At 46.0% G+C, this 19,235-nt stretch overlaps 1 protein-coding gene across 2 annotated transcripts in view; it reads right to left on the minus strand.

Moving 5' to 3' along the window:
* Window positions 1-1,178: 1,178 nt before the first annotated feature.
* Window positions 1,179-19,235, minus strand: part of LOC106581604 (EH domain-containing protein 2) — a 54,924-nt gene continuing 36,867 nt past the window's right edge. For both annotated transcript variants that reach the window (XM_014163736.3, XM_014163734.3), the window contains exons 6-8: window positions 7,621-7,809; window positions 7,255-7,416; window positions 1,179-3,817 (exon numbers count right to left, since the gene is read on the minus strand). In XM_014163736.3, the coding sequence (XP_014019211.1) occupies window positions 3,257-3,817; window positions 7,255-7,416; window positions 7,621-7,809 (912 nt within the window). In that variant the 3' untranslated portion in view covers window positions 1,179-3,256. The remainder of the gene's footprint in view (window positions 3,818-7,254; window positions 7,417-7,620; window positions 7,810-19,235) is intronic.

A 19,235-nucleotide genomic window follows, 5' to 3' on the forward strand; every position in this document is an offset into this window, starting at 1 on the left:
AGAGGTGTCACTACAGACCCTGGTTCGGTCACGGGCTGTATCACAACCGGCTGTGATCGGGAGTCCCAAAGGGCGGCGCACAATTGGCCCAGCGTCTTCCGGGTTAGGGGAGGGTTTGGCCGGGGTAGGCCGTCCTTGTAAATAACAGTTTGTTCTTAACTGACTTGAACCTTAAACAAACGTTAAATTAAAAATACATTAAAAAAAAGGCCCAACCAGGCTGAATTCTTGTCCTGTCGGTTCTGATAAATGAGGCCAGATTTGTGCCTACACATGATTGATATTCTAGGCCCCTGGAGCATCACTTTAATCCACAGATTCAAATGATGTTTCTGTCTATGTTGTTGATTAGAATCACATCAAGTCATCACCACTTGTCAAACATCACCCAATCACCCAATCACCCACCATCATCCACCATTACCCAATCACCCAATCACCCACCATCACCCACCATCACCCACCAATCACCCACCATCACCCACCAGTCATCCACCATCACCCACCAGTCATCCACCATCACCCACCAGTCATCCACCATCACCCACCAGTCATCCACCATCACCCACCAGTCACCCACCATCACCCACCATCACCCACCATCACCCACCATCACCCACCATCACCCACCAGTCACCCACCATCACCCACCAATCACCACCCAATCACCCAATCATCACCCCATCACCCAATCATCACCCCATCACCCAATCATCACCCCATCATCCACCATCACCCAATCATCCACCATCACCCAATCATCCACCATCACCCAATCATCCACCATCACCCAATCATCCACCATCACCCAATCATCCACCATCACCCAATCATCCACCATCACCCAATCATCCACCATCACCCAATCATCCACCAATCACCCAATATCACCCAATCACCCAATATCACCCAATCATCCACCATCACCCACCATCACCCAATCATCCACCATCACCCAATCATCCACCAATCACCCAATCATCCACCAATCACCCAATCATCCACCAATCACCCAATTATCCACCAATCACTCAATCACCCACCAATCACCCACCATCACCCAATCACCCACCAATCACCCAATCATCCTTCATTACCTTTCCTTTCTCTAAAACACTACTGAATTCAACTTCTTCTCCTCTTCAATCTGAACAAAAGGTCAGTGGAGGTCATCAGAACACAGTCCATACAGTTTATTAGGTAATGCTAATAATAACATGCAGCTGTTGGCTTCGCTGTGCACAACAGTCACTAACTGTTTTACATAACAACATTGTTCTCACAGCATATGACATTCATTTGAAACAAATGCAGTTATTTGTCTAGTTAGTACATAGCAAATCAACAGCAATACTCACTAAACAATCCCCCAAAAGCTGAATAGAAGAAGACAGTGACATAGTGTGTGAGGAAAACTATATAAATGCTGCAATGTTATTGGTTGGACCAGTCCCCTGCAGACAGATGACTAAACAAGCTTTATACTGTATCTAATGGCAACAGCTGTCCATCAAATACATCAACATCGATTAGTGGACTTCAACATATGTCTGTCTTGATTAGTGGACTTCAACATATGTCTGTCTTGATTTGTGGACTTCAACATATGTCTGTCTTGATTTGTGGACTTCAACATATGTCTGTCTTGATTTGTGTAAAAGCAGGGTAGAGCAGAGCAGAGCAGGGCAGGGCAGAGCAGAGCAGAGCAGGGTAGAGTAGAGCAGAGCAGAGCAGAGCAGGGCAGAGCAGAGCAGAGTAGAGTAGAGTAGAGTAGAGCAGGGCAGGGCAGGGTAGAGTAGAGCAGGGCAGAGTAGGGTAGAGCAGAGTAGAGTAGAGCAGAGTAGAGTAGAGCAGGGTAGGGCAGAGCAGGGCAGAGCAGGGTAGAGCAGGGCAGGGTAGAGTAGGGCAGGGTAGAGCAGGGCAGGGCAGGGTAGAGCAGGGCAGAGTAGAGCAGGGCAGAGTAGAGCAGGGTAGAGTAGAGCAGGGCAGAGTAGAGCAGGGTAGAGTAGAGCAGAGTAGCGCAGAGTAGGGTAGAGCAGAGCAGGGTAGAGCAGGGCAGAGCAGAGCAGGGCAGGGTAGAGCAGGGCAGGGTAGAGCAGAGCATGGTAAAGCAGGGTAGAGCAGAACAGAGTAAAGCAGAACAGAGTAAAGCAGTGTAGAGCAGAACAGAGTAAAGCAAGGTAGAGCAGCCAGGGGCTTACAGACATGAAGTAAGGAAAGATAATGAGACAATGTAGGGCACAGGGGGAAAATATAGGGGACAATATAGGGGACAATGTAGAGGACTAGGGGACAATGTAGGGGACTAGGAGGCAATGTAGGGGACATCAGAGGACTAGGAGACAATGTAGAGGACATCATGGAGGACTAGGAGACAATGTAAGGGATAACATAGGGGACTAGGGTTCAGTGTAGGGGACATCATGGAGGACTTGGAGACAATGTAGGGGACAATGTAGGGGACTAGGAAACAATGTAGGGGACAATGTAGGGGACTAGGAAACAATGTAGGGGACAATGTGGGGGACTACGTAGGGGAATAGGAGACAATGTAGGGGACATCAGAGGACAATGTAGGGGACTAGGAAACAATGTAGGGCCCTAGGGGACATCATAGAGGACTAGGAGACAATGTAAGGGATAACATAGGGGACTAGGGTTCAGTGTAGGGGACATCATGGAGGACTTGGAGACAATGTAGGGGACAATGTAGGGGACTAGGAAACAATGTAGGGGACAATGTAGGGGACTAGGAAACAATGTAGGGGACAATGTGGGGGACTACGTAGGGGAATAGGAGACAATGTAGGGGACATCAGAGGACAATGTAGGGGACTAGGAAACAATGTAGGGCCCTAGGGGACATCATAGAGGACTAGGAGACAATGTAGGGGATAAAATAGGGGGCTAGGGTACAATGTAGGGGACTGGGCGACAATGTCGGGGACAATTTAGAGGAGAATGTAGAGGACTAGGAGACAATGTAGGGGACAATGTTGGGGACAATGTAGAGGACTAGGAGACAATGTAGGGGACTGGGACAACGTAGGGGACAACATAGGGGACTGGGGGACAACGTAAGGGACTAGGGGACAACGTAAGGGACTAGGGGACAACGTAAGGGACTAGGGGACAACGTAAGGGACTAGGGGACAACGTAAGGGACTAGGTGACAACATGGGTGGGGCAGTAGTGTGTGTGTCAGCTGTCAAAGGGTTATGCTCTCAGCTCCAAAGGGTGGGTTAATGTAGTCTCTCTATATATCAGATCCTTTCTGCCTGCGCTTGGAGGGGGGCACCAGACGTGCTGGCAGCTCGGGGGGCAGACCATGCCCCTCTAACTTCACCTCGATCAGGTGGCTGGCCAGGGCAAACTCCTCATCATCCAGCATGCCATCTCGGTCCACATCCGACAGCTTCCAGATCCTCCCCAGGACGGAGTTTGGCAGCCGGGTGCTCACCATCCAGTCCTTGGCCTTGGTGCCACTCAGCTTGCCCTCGTTGGGCGCCAGGTTGTAGAAGATCTCGTCGTATTTGGGCTTGTCCTTGGTCACCACCCAGGCCATATCGCCCCCATCCTCGCCCTCCTTCCCCCCATTCTCCACATCGCCAAATGGGTCGTTCTCCACGAAGGGCCCGGCGCGGGTTCCCAGGAAGGCCCCCCCCTGCACCATTGGCTGCACCCCCAGGTTGATCTCCTCCTGGCGCAGCAGAGGCATCAGCTTGGCGATGTCGGATGCCAGCAGCTCGTCCAGAGCAGCCATCAGGGACGGTTTCAGGGGCTTGAACTTACTGAAGTCATGGGTCAACAGCTGCTCCTGGATGGGAACAGAGAACAGAGCAAACTAGTCAGCCAATCAATCCGTCTGGGAAATACAGTGGCTTGCGAAAGTATTCACCCCCTTGGCATTTTTCCAATTCTTTTGTCTTACAACCTGGAATTAAAATGGATTTTTGGGGGGTTTGTATCATTTGATTTACACAACATGCCTACCACTTTGAAGAGGCAAAATATTTTTTCTTGTGAAGCAAACAAGAAATTAGACCAAAAAAAGGAAAACTTGAGCTTGCATAACTATTCATCCCCCCAAGACCAAAACTTTGTAGAGCCACCTTTTGCAGCAAATACAGCTGCAAGTCTCTTGGGGTATATCTCTATAAGCTTGGCACATCTAGCCACTGGGATTTTTGCCCATTCAAGGCAAAACTGCTACAGCTCCTTCAAGTTGGATGGTTTCCGCTGGTGTACAACAATCTTTAAGTCATACCACAGATTTTTTATTGAATTGGGGTCTGGGCTTTGACTAAGCCATTCCAAGACATTTAACCTGTTAGGGCTAGGGGGCAGCATTTGCACGTCTGGATAAAAAAAATGTACCCGATTTAATCTGGTTACTAATCCTACCCAGTAACTAGAATATGCATATACTTATTATATATGGATAGAAAACACTCAAAATTTTCTAAAACTGTTTGAATGGTGTCTGTGAGTATAACAGAACTCATTTGGCAGGCAAAACCCTGAGACATTTTCTGACATGAAGTGGATACCTGATGTGTTGTATTGACTTTAAACCTATCCCATTGAAAAACACAGGGGCTGAGGAATATTTTGGCACTTCCTATTGCTTCCACTAGATGTCACCAGCCTTTACAAAGTGTTTTGAGTCTTCTGGAGGGAGATCTGACCGAACAAGAGCCATGGAACGATGATGTCCCATTAGACACCTGGCGCGCGAGTTCATGTTGGGTACCCTCGTTCCAATACGTTATAAAAGAGTATGCATTCGTCCACCTTGAATATTATTCATGTTCTGGTTAAAAAAGGCCCTAATGATTTATGCTATACAACGTTTGACATGTTTGAACGAACGGAAATATATTTTTTCCCCTCGTTCATGACGAGAAGTCCGGCTGGCTTAGATCATGTGCTAACAAGACGGAGATTTTTGGACATAAATGATGAGCTTTTTTGAACAAAACTACATTCGTTATGGACCTGTGATACCTGGAAGTGACATCTGATGAAGAGAATCAAAGGTAATGGATTATTTACATAGTATTTTCGATTTTAGATCTCCCCAGCATGACGGCTAGTCTGTATCGCAACGCGTATTTTTCTGGGCGCAGTGCTCAGATTATTGCAAAGTGTGATTTCCCAGTAAGGTTATTTTTAAATCTGGCAAGTTGATTGCGTTCAAGAGATATAAATCTTTAAATGACAATATAATATTTTACCAATGTTTTCTAATTTTAATTATTTAATTTGTGACGCTGACTTGACTGCCGGTTATTGGAGGGAAACGATTTCCTCAACATCAATGCCATAGTAAAACGCTGTTTTTGGATATAAATATGAACTTGATAGAACTAAAAATGCATGCATTGTCTAACATAATGTCCTAGGAGTGTCATCTGATGGAGATTGTAAAAGGTTAGTGCATCATTTTAGCTGGTTTTATGGTTTTGGTGACCCTGTCTTTGAATTGACAAAACATTACACACAACTCTTGTAAATGTACTGTCCTAACATACTCTAAATTTATGCTTTCGCCGTGAAATCGTAAAACGTGGTTAGATTAAGGAGATGTTTATCTTTCAAAGGGTGTAAAATAGTTGTATGTTTGAAAAATGTGAATTTTGACATTTATTTGGATTTAAATTTGCCGCTCTTGAAATGCACCTGCTGTTGATGGAGTGCACCACGGGTGGCACGCTAGCGTCCCACCTAGCCCATAGAGGTTAAATGTTTCCCCTTAAACCACTCGCGTGTTGCTTTAGCAGTATGCTTAGTGTCATTGTCCTGCTGGAAGATGAACATCTGTTCCGGTCTCAAATCTCTGGAAGACTGAAACAGGATTCCCTCAAGAGTTTCCCTGTATTTAGCGCCATCCATCATTCCTTCAATTTTGACCAGTTTTCCAGTCCTTGCCGATGAAAAACATCCCCACAGCATGATGCTGCCACCAACATGCTTCACTGTGGGGATGGTGTTCTCGGGGTGATGAGAGGTGTTGGGTTTGCGCCAGACATAGCATTTTCCTTGATGGCCAAAAAGCTCAATTTTAGTCTCACCTGACCAGAGTACCTTCTTCCATATGTTCGGGGAGTCTCCCACATGCCTTTTGGCGAACACCAAACATGTATGCTTATTTTTCTGGCCACTCTTCCGTAAAGCCCAGCTCTGTGGAGTGTACAGCTTAAAGTGGTCCTATCGACAGATTCTCCACTGTGGAACTTTGCAGCTCCTTCAGGGTTATCTTTGGTCTCTTTGTTTCCTCTCTGATTAATGCCCTCCTTGCCTGGTCCGTGAATTCTGGTGGGCGGCCCTCTCTTGTCAGGTTTATTGTGGTGCCATATTCTTTCAATTTTTTAATAATGGATTTAATGGTGCTCCGTGGGATGTTCAAAGTTTCAGAATTTTGTTTAGAACCCAACCCTGATCTGTACTTCTCCACAACTTTGTCCCTGACCTGTTTGGAGAGCTCCTTGGTCTTCATGGTGCCGCTTGCTTGGTGGTGCCCCTTGCTTAGTGGTGTTGCAGACTCTGGGGCCTTTCAGAAGATATATATATATATGTGTATATATATATATATATATATATATATATATATATACACACACTGAGCTCATGTGACAGATCATGTGACACTTAGATTGCCACAGGTGGACTTTAACTAATTATGTGACTTCTGAAGGTAATTGGTTGCACCAGATCTTATTTAGGGGCTTCATAGCAAAGGGGTGAACACATATGCATGCGCCACTTTTCCGTTTAGAATTTTTTGGAATTTCTTTAAAATAAGTAATTTTTTTAAATTTCACTTCACCAATTTGGACTATTTTGTGTATGATGTCCATTACATGAAGTCCAAAATAAAAATCGGTTTAAATTACAGGTTGAAATGCAACAAAATAGGAAAACCGCCAAGGGTGATGAATACTTTTGCAAGGCACTGTATAACTTAGAGATGGATTACTGAGGGATGCTAGACTTTTGCTATGGACATTGAAAAGTTTCACATTTCCACAGAGGGGTCATATTAGTGCTGGACACTGAAACCCAAATAGACTAAATATAAATATTTAGAATGTTTATATAAAAATAAAAAAATTCAGTTTTAAATTATCAACAAATGTTTTATACTACTAATTTAATAAACGTTTATTTTTTTATCATCATGTTGAGTGTTTTCGAATTCATGAAAAAAAGACAGACAAAAAGACAGGCAGGCAAACAGATAACCAGATAGACCTGCATCTTGGCGCAGTCAGGGAAGTCCCCAGCAGAGATGTGGTGCTGCAGCTGGATCTTGGAGAAGATGACAGGAAGTTGGTAGATCAGGTTCTTCTTCCTGTTGTCCTTCCTGAAGGTTGGCATCTCCTTCTTCAGGTAACTTATGATGTGGGCATGCACCTGGAGGGGTGAGAGAAGCGGGAGGGAGAGAGAGAATGAGGGGGTGATATTAACTTCAGCAAAGCCACTTTCTCCTCAATGTCTTATATCAAACTGAGTCAGACACCTTATTCTTTAGTACCTAGGTCAGACAGGTGTGGTTGCAGATTATATCATAGCATCTAGTTGATGAATGAGACAGAGACAGACAGAGAGAGAACCTACCCTGACCAGTCGGGCCCTCTTCACCAGGTCGTTGAGTTTCCTGAGGGCTGCATTATGGGGAAGGTTCTGGATGTCACTGAACAGATCCTCCTCCTCCAGCTCAAACAGACGACGGTTATCAGGGACCAGCAGCGGTTCCGACCAGAACGACCCGATATACACCCTCACGACCTCTGGGGTGTTGAACACCTGTCAATCAATAGGATGCATCTATGAAGCCCTTTTTACAGTTATCACAAAATGTTATACCCACTCAACACAACCCTTTAGGTGTTATACCCACTCATGGCTTCTGGAAGGAAATGATGTAGGAATAATCAACCGGTGCCGCTCATTCAGCCGACAGAAACTTTAAAGCGGTTCTCCCCATTAAGCAACGGGTCGGAGTCAAAAGCCGAGCCTTCTCTGGTCTCTCCTCCTCCCGTTACGGGGTCTGAGACGCCGAAGCCTCCCACCATTAGCTCTGACAAATTGAAAACCCTCGTCATTGGCGACTCCATTACCTGCAGTATTAGACTTAAAACGAATCATCCAATGATCATACACTGTTTACCAGGGGGCAGGGCTACCGACGTTAAGGCTAATCTAAAGACGGTGCTGGCTAAAGCTAAAACTGGCGAGTGTAGAGAGTATAGTGATATTGTTATCCATGTCAGCACCAACGATGTTAGGATGAAACAGTCAGAGGTCACCGAGCACAACATAGCTTCAGCGTGTAAATCAGCTAGAAAGATGTGTCGGCATCAAGTAATTGTCTCTGGCCCCCTCCCAGTTAGGGAGGAGTGATGAGCTCTGCAGCAGAGAGTCTCTGGCCCCCTCCCAGTTAGGGGGAGTGATGAGCTCTACAGCAGAGAGTCTCTGGCCCCCTCCCAGTTAGGGGGAGTGATGAGCTCTACAGCAGAGAGTCTCTGGCCCCCTCCCAGTTAGGGGGAGTGATGAGCTCTACAGCAGAGAGTCTCTGGCCCCCTCCCAGTTAGGGGGAGTGATGAGCTCTACAGCAGAGAGTCTCTGGCCCCCTCCCAGTTAGGGGGAGTGATGAGCTCTACAGCAGAGAGTCTCTGGCCCCCTCCCAGTTAGGGGGAGTGATGAGCTCTACAGCAGAGAGTCTCTGGCCCCCTCCCAGTTAGGGGGAGTGATGAGCTCTACAGCAGAGAGTCTCTGGCCCCCTCCCAGTTAGGGGGAGTGATGAGCTCTACAGCAGAGAGTCTCTGGCCCCCTCCCAGTTAGGGGGAGTGATGAGCTCTACAGCAGAGAGTCTCTGGCCCCCTTCCAGTTAGGGGGAGTGATGAGCTCTACAGTAGAGTCTCACAACTCAATCGCTGGTTGAAAACTGTTCTGCCCCTCCCAAAAGATAGAATTTGTAGATAATTGGCCCTCTTTCTGGGACTCACCTACAAACAGGACCATGCCTGGCCTGCTGAGGAGTGACGGACTCCATCCTAGCTGGAGGGGTGCTCTCATCTTATCTATGAACATAGACAGGGCTCTAACTCCCCTAGCTCCACAATGAAATAGGGTGCAGGCCAGTGTGATGGATGAATCAGAATTAGTTGGGTAACATAGATAATTAAGATGTCTTATCTGCATAATATGCTTATGTGAGATACTTGTCATTAGAATGTATCCCTTTGGATAATGAATGTTGGCAGTTGCACTTTTCCCTCAGCTGGGGCTCAGTCACTTGGGGCCCAGAGAGGGGAGAGGTCAGGCTTGTCTTTCACATGTCCCTGGTGCTATGCAGAATATCAGAAAGGGAAGAGGACATAATGGAACATTGTCTACATATGTATGTGTGTTTTACTGGGCCTCTATGAGATAGCACTGACAGAGGAGACGTATGATGTCTTTGGGTAATAACGCCTAAAGAGCATTCCAGAGGACATGAGTTAATGTTTCTGTTCTATACCGTACCAGGGAGAGACGGTTCCAGTTTGGAGTAGGAGGACCAGACACTGGTCTATACATTGAAAACTGTTGACACAGCAGTTGCTGTCTGCTATGTTTTATAAATATCTTTCATACAAAACTTAACCTTGTGACCCATTCTATGTATCTGTGGTTCGTCATGTACGTTGAGAGTTTGAGAGGGCTGTATCTTGGCTATAAAAGATCTTTGTACTTTTGCGTAATCACTTTCAATGGTTCATTAGAGATAGCGCATCATCGAAAGTCAAGTGCTTTTGCAAAGCTCTTAATTATTAAAGATGTAGTTTAAGTATTACTCTGACTGGTGTGTGAAGTATGTAACTCTCCTCATTTGGTAATGTAGAAATTAGCAGAAATTAGCCACCACACCAGGCAGCAAGCTGTTAGCCAGCCTGCCAGCTTAGTGGAGTCTGCCACTAGCACAGTCAGTGTAGTCAGCTCAGCTATCCCCATTGAGACTGTCTGTGCCTCGATCTAGGTTGGGCAAAACAAAACGTGGCGGTGTTCGCCTTAGCAATCTCACTGGAATAAAGACCTCCTCCATTCCTGTCACTATTGAAAGAGATTGTGATACCTCACATCTATAGGTCTACTTAATGTTAGATCCCTCACTTCCAAGGCAGTTATAGTCAATGAACAAATCACTGATCATAATCTTGATGTGATTGGCCTGACTGAAACATGGCTTAAGCCTGATGAATTTACTGTGTTAAATGAGGCCTCACCTCCTGGTTACACTAGTGACCATACCCCCCGCGCATCCCGCAAAGGCAGAGGTGTTGCTAACATTTACAATAAATTTCAATTTACAAAAAGAACAACAACTGGGTTTTTGTCTTTTGAGCTTCTAGTCATGAAATCCCACGGGGGACCAGTACGGAGAAAGAAATGTATGAAATGTACACATTCACTACTGTAAGTCGCTCTGGATAAGAGCATCTGCTAAATGACAAAAATAAATAAATTAAAACAAATTAAATCTATGCAGCCTACTCAATCACTTTTCATAGCTACTGTTTACAGGCCTCCTGGGCCGTATACAGCATTCCACACTGAGTTCCCTGAATTCCTAATCAGACTATGTAGTCATGACAGATAATATTCTAATTTTTGGTGACACATGGAAAAGTCCACAGACCCACTCCAAAAGGCTTTTGGAGCCATCATCGACTCAGTGGGTTTTGTCTAACATGTCTCCGGACCTACTCACTGCCACAGTCATACTCTGGACCTAGTTTTGTCCCGTGGAATAAATGTTGTGGATCTTAATGTTTTTCCTCATAATCCTGGACTATCGGACCAGCATTTTATTACGTTTGCAATCGCAACAAATAATCTGCTCAGACCCCAACCAAGGATCATTACAAGCCGGAGTATAAATTCTCAGACAACCCAAAGATTCATTGATGGCCTTAGAGACTCCCTCCACCTACCCAAGGACATCAGAGTACAAAAATTGGTTAACCATCTAACTGAGGAACTAAATGTAACCTTGCGTAATAGCCTAGATGCAGTTGTACCCCTAAAAACATTTGTCATAAGAAACTTGCTCCCTGGTATACAGAAAATACCCGAGCTCTGAAGCAAGCTTCCAGAAAATTGGAACGGAAATGGCGCTACACCAAACTGGAAGTCTTCCGATTAGCTTGCAAAGAAAGTACTGTGCGGTATCGAAGAGCCCTCACTGCTGCTCGATCATCCTATTATTCCAACTTAATTGAGGCAAATAAGAACAATCCCCAAAAATGTTTTGATACTGTCACAAAGCTAACTGAAAAGCAGCATTCCCCGAGAGGATGGCTTTCACTTCAGCAGTGATAAATTCATCAACTTCGACGATCATTAGAAAGCAAATTACGGACTCCTCTTAAATCTACGTATTCCTCCAAAGCTCAGTTGTCCTGAGTCTGCACAACTCTGCCAGGACCTAGGATCAAGGGAGACACACAAGTTTTTTAATACTATATTTGACACATTGATGAAAATAATCATGGCCTCTATACCTTCAAGCTGCATACTGGACCCTATTCCATCTAAGCTACTGAAAGAGCTGCTTCCTGTGCTTTGCCCTCCTATGTTGAGCATAGTAAATGTCTTTCTAACCACCGGATGTGTACCAAACTCACTAAAAGTGGCAGTAATAAAGCCTCTCTTGAAAAAGCCGAACCTTGCCCCAGAAAATATATATATTTTTTAACTAAATCGGCCTATATCGAATCTCCAATTCCTCTCAAAAAAAATTGAAAAAGCTGGTGCGCAGCAACTCACTGCCTTCCTGAAGGCATACAATCTATACGAAACACTTCAGTCTGGTTTTAGACCCCATCATAGCACTGAGACTGCACTTGTGAAGGTGGTAAATTACCTTTTAATGGTATTAGACCGAGGTTCTGCGTCTGTCCTCGTGCTCCTAGACCTTAGTGCTGCTTTTGATACCATCGATCACCACATTCTTTTTGGAGAGATTGGAAACCCAAATTGGTCTACACGGACAGGTTCTGGCCTGGTTTAGATCTTATCTGTCGGAAAGATATCAGTTTGTCTCTGTGGATGGTTTGTCCTCTGACAAACCTGTACATTTCGGTGTTCCTCAAGTCTCCGATGTAGGACCACTACTGTTTTCACTATATATTTTGCCTCTTGGTGATGTCATTCGGAAACACATTGTCAACCGTCACTGCTATGCGGATGACACACAGCTGTACATTTTGATGAAACATGGTGAAGCCCCAAAATTGCCCTCCCTGGAAGCCTGTTTTTCAGACATAAGGAAGTGGATGGCGGCAAATGTTCTACTTTTAAACTCGGACAAAACAGAGATGCTAGTTCTAGGTCCCAAGAAACAAAGAGTTCTTTTGTTGAATCTGACAATAATCTTGATGGTTATACAGTCGTCTCAAAGAAAACTGAAGGACCTCTGCGTTACTCTGGGCCCTGATCTCTGTTTTGACGAACACATCAAGACTGTTACAAGGACAGATTTTTTCCCCATCTACGTAACAGCAACTTTCTGTCCAAAAATGATGCAGAAAAATATATCCATGCTTTTGTCACTTCTAGGTTAGACTACTGCAATGCTCTACTTTCCGGCTACCCGGATAAAGCACTAAAACTTCAGTTACTGCTAAACACGGCTGATAGAATCTTGACTAGAACCAAAAAATCTGATCAAACTACTCCAGTGATAGCCTCTCTACACTGGCTTCCTGTTGAGGCTAGGGCTGATTTCAAGGTTTTACTGCTAACCTACAAAGCATTACATGGGCTTGCTCCTACCCATCTTTCCGATTTGGTCCTGCCGTACATGCCTACACGTACGCTACGGTCACAAGACGCAGGCCTCCTTACTGTCCCTAGAATTTCTAAGCAAACAGCTGGAGGCAGGGCTTTCTCCTATAGAGCTCCATTTTTATGGAATGGTCTGACTATCCATGTGAGAGATTCAGACTCGGTCCCAACCTTTAATGAAGACTCAATTCTTCAGTAGGTCCTATGATTGAGTGTAGTCTGGCCCAGGAGTGTGAATGTGAACGAAAAGGCACTGGAGCAACGAACCGCCTTTGCCGTCTCTGCCTGGCCGGTTCCCCTCTCTCCACTGGGAATCTCTGCCTCAAACCCTATTACAGGGGCTGAGTCCCTGGCTTACTGGTGCTCTTCCATGCCATCCCTAAGAGGGGTGCGTCACTTGAGTGGGTTGAGTCACTGACGTGATCTTCCTGGCCGGGTTGGCGCCCCCCTTGGGTTTGTGCCGTGGGGGAGATCTTCGTGGGCTATACTCGTGTAACCGATGTGAAATGGCTAGTTAGTTAGCGGTGGTGCGCGCTAATAGCGTTTCAATCAGTGACGTCACTCGCTCTGAGACTTGAAGTAGGGTTTCCCCTTGCGTTGCAAGAGCCGTGGCTTTTGTGGCGCGATGGGTAACGATGCTTCGTGGGGTGTCAGTTGTTGATGTGTGCAAGGGTCCCTGGTTCGAGCCCGGGTTGGGGCGAAGAGAGGGACGGAACCTACACTGTTACACTCGGCCTTGTCTCAGGATGGTAAGTTGGTGGTTGAAGATATCACTCTAGTGGTGTGGGATATGTGCTTTGGAAAAGTGGGTGGGGTTATATCCTGCCTGTTTGGCCCTGTCCAGGGTATCGTCGGACAGAGCCACGGTGTCTCCCGACCCCTCCTGTCTCAGCCTCCAGTATTTATGCTGCAATAGTTTATGTATCGGGGGGCAAGGATCAGTCTGTTAAATCTGGAGTATTTCTCCTGTCTTATCCTGTGTCATGTGTGAATTTAAGTATGCTCTCTCTAATTCTCTCTTTCTCTCGGAGGACCTGAGCCCTAGGACCATGCCTCAGGATTACCTGCCCTGATCACCAGTCCACCTAGTCGTGCTGCTGCTCCAGTTTCAACTGTTCTGCCTGAGGCTATGGAACCCTGACCTGTTCGACGGACGTGCTACCTGTCCCAGACCTGCTGTTTTCAACTCTCAAGAGACAGCAGGAGCGGTAGAGATACTGAATGATCGGCTATGAAAAGCCAACTGACATTTACTCCTGAGGTGCTGACCTGTTGCATCCTCTACAACTGTGATTATTAATATTTGACCCTGCTGGTCATCTATGAACATTTGAACATCTTGGCCATGTTCTGTTATAATCTCCACCCGGCACAGCCAGAAGAGGACTGGCCACCCCAAGTTGCCTGGTTCCTCTCTAGATTTCTTCCTAGGTTCCGGCCATTCTAGGGAGTTGTTCCTAGCCACCGTGCTTCTACACCTGCATTGCTTACTGTTCAGCGTTTTAGGCTGGGTTTCTGTACAGCACTTTGTGACATCAGCTGATGTAAAAAAATGACTTTATAAATACATTTGATTATACCAACTCCCCACAACCCTTTAGGTGTTATACCCACTACCCACTACCCTTTAGGTGTTATACCCACTACCCACTCCCCACTACCCTTTAGGTGTTATACCCACTCCCCACAACCCTTTAGGTGTTATACCCACTCCCCACTTTCTAGTATCCAAGATGGCGTAGCAGTCAGACGTCTTTGTCCTGTCGTGTCCCTTGTATGCAGCTTTTTATATATTTTTCTTCGCATATCTTTTTAAAATATTTTCCTAAACCTCAACTTCTAAATACTCTCCTGCAACCCGCCTCATCCAATGTGGCGTGGAGCTGTTTTTTTTCTAAAGTATTTCTATTTACTTCAGATCTGGAATCCCTCACCTGACCATAGCCAGCTAACTACCTACCAGCTATCAGTCAGCAAACCACTGCTAGCGGTCATCAGCTAGCCTTTAGCTCGGAAAGCTCTCGCCAGTTCGTACAACGTGACTCAAACCAGAGCATAACGGACCCATTTCTTTCTCTATATCCCCGGATTCCTACCGCAAACTCTGAACATTTCCATCTGGATCTTCGCAACTAGCTAACCGCAATCCTGGGTAACTACTCCTGGCTAGCGTTTCCATCCCGGAGCAAGCACCAATTAGCCTGAAGCCAGCCCGGCTAGGGCTCCTGGGCTACCACCGAAGCCCACTCCAGGGCTACAATATCCGGACCCCTTCTACTGCCGGTATGGGGCACGGAACCCCGCCGATCCTCTACGACTGGAATACCGACATAATCTGCCCGAGGATTCCAACAGGCCCCTCAGGCGCGATGTCCGCTGTAGGCCCATTCTGCTAACCACGGCCTGCTAGCTACCTAGAGCTACTTGGAACCCTACTAATTCACGATTGTTCTATCGACGTCACCGCACGAAGAGGCAACAACAGACTTACCTCCATCACGACGTCCCCCAAAGGCTTTTCTGCTAACTGCTTCCTTGCTAACCCAGGCTGCTAATTGCTAGCTTGCTAGCCCCAGTCTGCTAACTGCTAGCTTGTTAGCACCGGCCTGCTAACTGTCTGAATCGCCGTGTCCCCAGCCAGCCCAACCACTCACTTACTGTCCTGGTTAGTGATAACTGTCTTATTTCACTGTAGAGCCTCTAGCCCTGCTCAATATGCCTTAACCAACCATGTTGTTCCACCTCCTACATATGCGATGACATCACCTGGTTTAAACATCTCTAGAGACTATCTCTCTCTCATTACTCAATGCCTAGGTTTACCTCCAATGTACTCACATCCTACCTTGGCATAGTGTACAGACTATCATGCCCAGAAACCTGCTCCTTTTACTCTCTGTTCCGAACGTGCTAGACGGCCAGTTCGTATAGCTTTTAGCCGTACCCTTATCCTACTTCTCCTCTGTTCCTCTGGTGATGTAGAGGTTAATCCAGGTCCTGCAGTGCTTAGCTCCACTCCCACTCCCCAGGTGCCCTCATTTGTTGACTTCTGTAACCGTAAAAGCCTTGGTTTCATGCATGTTAACATTAGAAGCCTACTCCCTAAGGTTGTTTTACTCACTGCTTTAGCACACTGCCAACCCGGATGTCTTAGCTGTGTCTGAATCCTGGCTTAGGAAAACCACCAAAAACCCTGAACCTCCATCCCCAACTATAACATTTTCCGCAAAGATAGAACTGCCAAAGGGGAGGTGTTGCAATCTACTGCAAAGATAGCCTACAGAGTTCTGTATTACTATCCAAGTCTGTACCCAAACAATTCGAGCTTCTACTTCTAAAAATGCACCTTTCCAGAAACAAGTCTCTCGCTGTTGCCACTTGCTATAGACCACCCTCTGCCCCAGCTGTGCCCTAGACACAATATGTGAATTGATTGCCCCCCATCTATCTTCTGACCTTGTGCTACTAGGTGACCTAAACTGGGATATGCTTAACACTCCAGCCATCCTACAATCTAAGCTTGATGCCCTCAATCTCACACAAATTATCAATGAACCTACCAGGTACAACCCCAAATCCGTAAACACAGGCACCCTCATAGATGTCATCCTAACTAATTCACCCTCCAAATACACCTCTGCTGTTTTCAATCAAGATCTCAGCAATCACTGCCTCATTGCCTGCATCCGTAATGGGTCTGCGACCAAACGACCACCCCTCATCACTGTCAAACACTCCCTAAAACACTTCTGCGAGCAGGCCTTTTTTAATCGACCTGGTCGGGGTATCCTGGAATGACATTGACCTCATCTCATCAGTAGATGATGCCTGGCTATTCTTTAAAAGTGCCTTCCTCACCATCTTAAATAAGCATGCCCCACTCAAACAATTTTGAACAAGGAATAGATATGGTCCTTGGTTCACTCCAGACCTGTCTGCCCTTGACCAGCACAAAAACATCCTGTGGCATTCTGCATTAGCATCTAATAGCCCCCGTGATATGCAACTTTTCAGGGAAGTTTGGAACAAATATACATAGGCAGTTAGGAAAGCTAAGGCTAGATTTTTCAAACAGAAATTTGCATCCTGTAGTACAAACTCAAAAAAGTCTGGGACACTGTAAAGTCCATGGAGAATAAGGGCACGTCCTCCCAGCTGCCCACTGCTCTGAGGCTAGGAAACACTTACCACTGATAAATACACTATAATTGAGAATTTCAATAAGCATTTCTCTACGGCTAGCCATGCTTTCCACCTGGCTACCCCTACCCCGGTCAACTGCCCGGCACCCTCCACAGCAACCCACCAAAGCCCCCACCATTTCTCCTTCACCCAAATCCAGATAGCTGATGTTCTGAAAGAGCTGCAAAATCTGGACCCCTACAAATCTGCCGGGCTAGACAATCTGGACCCTCTCTTTCTAAAATTATCTGCCGGAATTGTTGCAACCCCTATTACTAGCCTGTTCAACATCTCTTTCGTATCGTCTGAGATTCCCATAGATTGGAAAACTGACGTGGCCATCCCCCTCTTCAAAGGGGGTGACACTCTAGACCCAAACTGCTACAGACCTATATCCATCCTACCCTGCCTTTTTAAGGTCTTCGAAAGCCAAGTTAACAAACAGATTACCGACCATTTCGAATCCCACCATACCTTCTCCGCTATGCAATCCAGTTTCAGAGCTGGTCATGGGTGCACCTCAGCCACACTCAAGGTCCTAAACAACATCATAAAAGCCATCAATAAGAGACATTACTGTGCAGCCGTATTCGTTGACTTGGCCAAGGCTTTCGACTCTGTCAATCACCACATTCTTATCGGCAGACTCAACAGCCTTGGTTTCTCAAATGACTGCCTCGCCTGGTTTACCAACTACTTCTCTGATAGAGTTCAGTGTGTCAAATCGGAGGCCCTGTTGTCTGGACCTCTGGCAGTCTATGGGGGTGCCAAAGGGTTCAATTCTCGGGCCGACTCTTCTCTGTATACAATCAATGATGTTGCTCCTGCTGTTGGTGATACTCTGATCCACCTCTACACAGACGACACCATTCTGTTTACTTCTGGCCATTTTTTGGACACTGTTAACAAACTCCAGACAAGCTTCAATGCCATACAACTCTCCTTCCGTGGCCTCCAACTGCTCTTAAACGCAAGTAAAACTAAATGCACGCTATTCAATCGATCACTGCCCACACGTCCAGCATCACTAGCCTGGATGGCTCTGACTTAGAATACGTGGACAACTACAAATACCTAGGTGTCTGGTTAGACTGTAAACTCTCCTTCCAGACTCACATTAAGCATCTCCAATCCATAATTAAATCTAGAATTGGCTTCCTATATCGCTACAAAGCATCCTTCACTCATGCTGCCAAACATACCCTCCTAAAACTGACCATCCTACCGATCCTCGACTTCGGCGATGTCGTCAATAATCTAGCCCCCAACACTCTACTCAACAAATTGGATGCAGTCTATCACAGTGCCATCCGTTTTGTCAAAGCGCCATACACTACCCACCACTGCGACCTGTATGCTCTCGTTGGTTGGCCCTCGCTTCATACTCGTCGCCAAACCCACTGGCTACAGGTTATCTACAAGTCTCTGCTAGGTAAAGCCCCGCCTTATCTCAGCACCCACTCGTAGCACGCGCTCCAGCAGGTATATCTCTCTGGTCACCCCCAAAGCCAATTCCTCTTTGGTCGCCTTTCCTTCCAGTTCTCTGCTGCCAATGACTGGAACGAACTGCACTTTTTTTTTTTTTTTTAAATCTCTGAAGCTGGAGACTCATATCTCGCTCACTAGCTTTAAGCACCAGCTGTCAGAGCAGCTCACAGATCACTGCACCTGTACATAGCCCATCTGTAAACAGCCCATTATCTACCTCATCCCCATACTGTATTTATTAATCTTGCTCCTTTGCACCCCAGTATCTCTACTTGCACATTCATCTTCTGCACATCTACCATTCCAGTGTTTAATTGCTATATTGTAATTACTTCGCCACCATGGCCTATTTATTGCCTTAACTCCCCACATTTGCACTCACTGTATATAGACTTTTATTTTTTCTACTGTATGTTTTGTTTATTCCATGTGTAACTCAGTGTTGTTGTATGTGTCGAATTGCTATGCTTCATCTTGGTGTCACGACTTCCACCGAAGTCTTCATCAATCCATTTTCCATGTATTTTGTCTTGTTTTTCCTCACACCTGGTTTCAATTCCCTCAATTACTTGTTGTGTATTTAACCCTCTGTTCCCCCCATGTGGGATTGTTTATTGTAGTGCTTGTGCACGTTCCGCGTGAGCGCACTACAGGTTATTTTTATGCCCATTTATCTTGTTGTTCTGGATGCCGATGGTTTTGTTTAATAAATCTCCGGTTATTACCCAGTT

This window comes from Salmo salar, chromosome 20 (genome assembly GCF_965601325.2).
Source record: "Salmo salar chromosome 20, fSalSal1, whole genome shotgun sequence".
Taxonomy (NCBI): domain Eukaryota; kingdom Metazoa; phylum Chordata; class Actinopteri; order Salmoniformes; family Salmonidae; genus Salmo; species Salmo salar.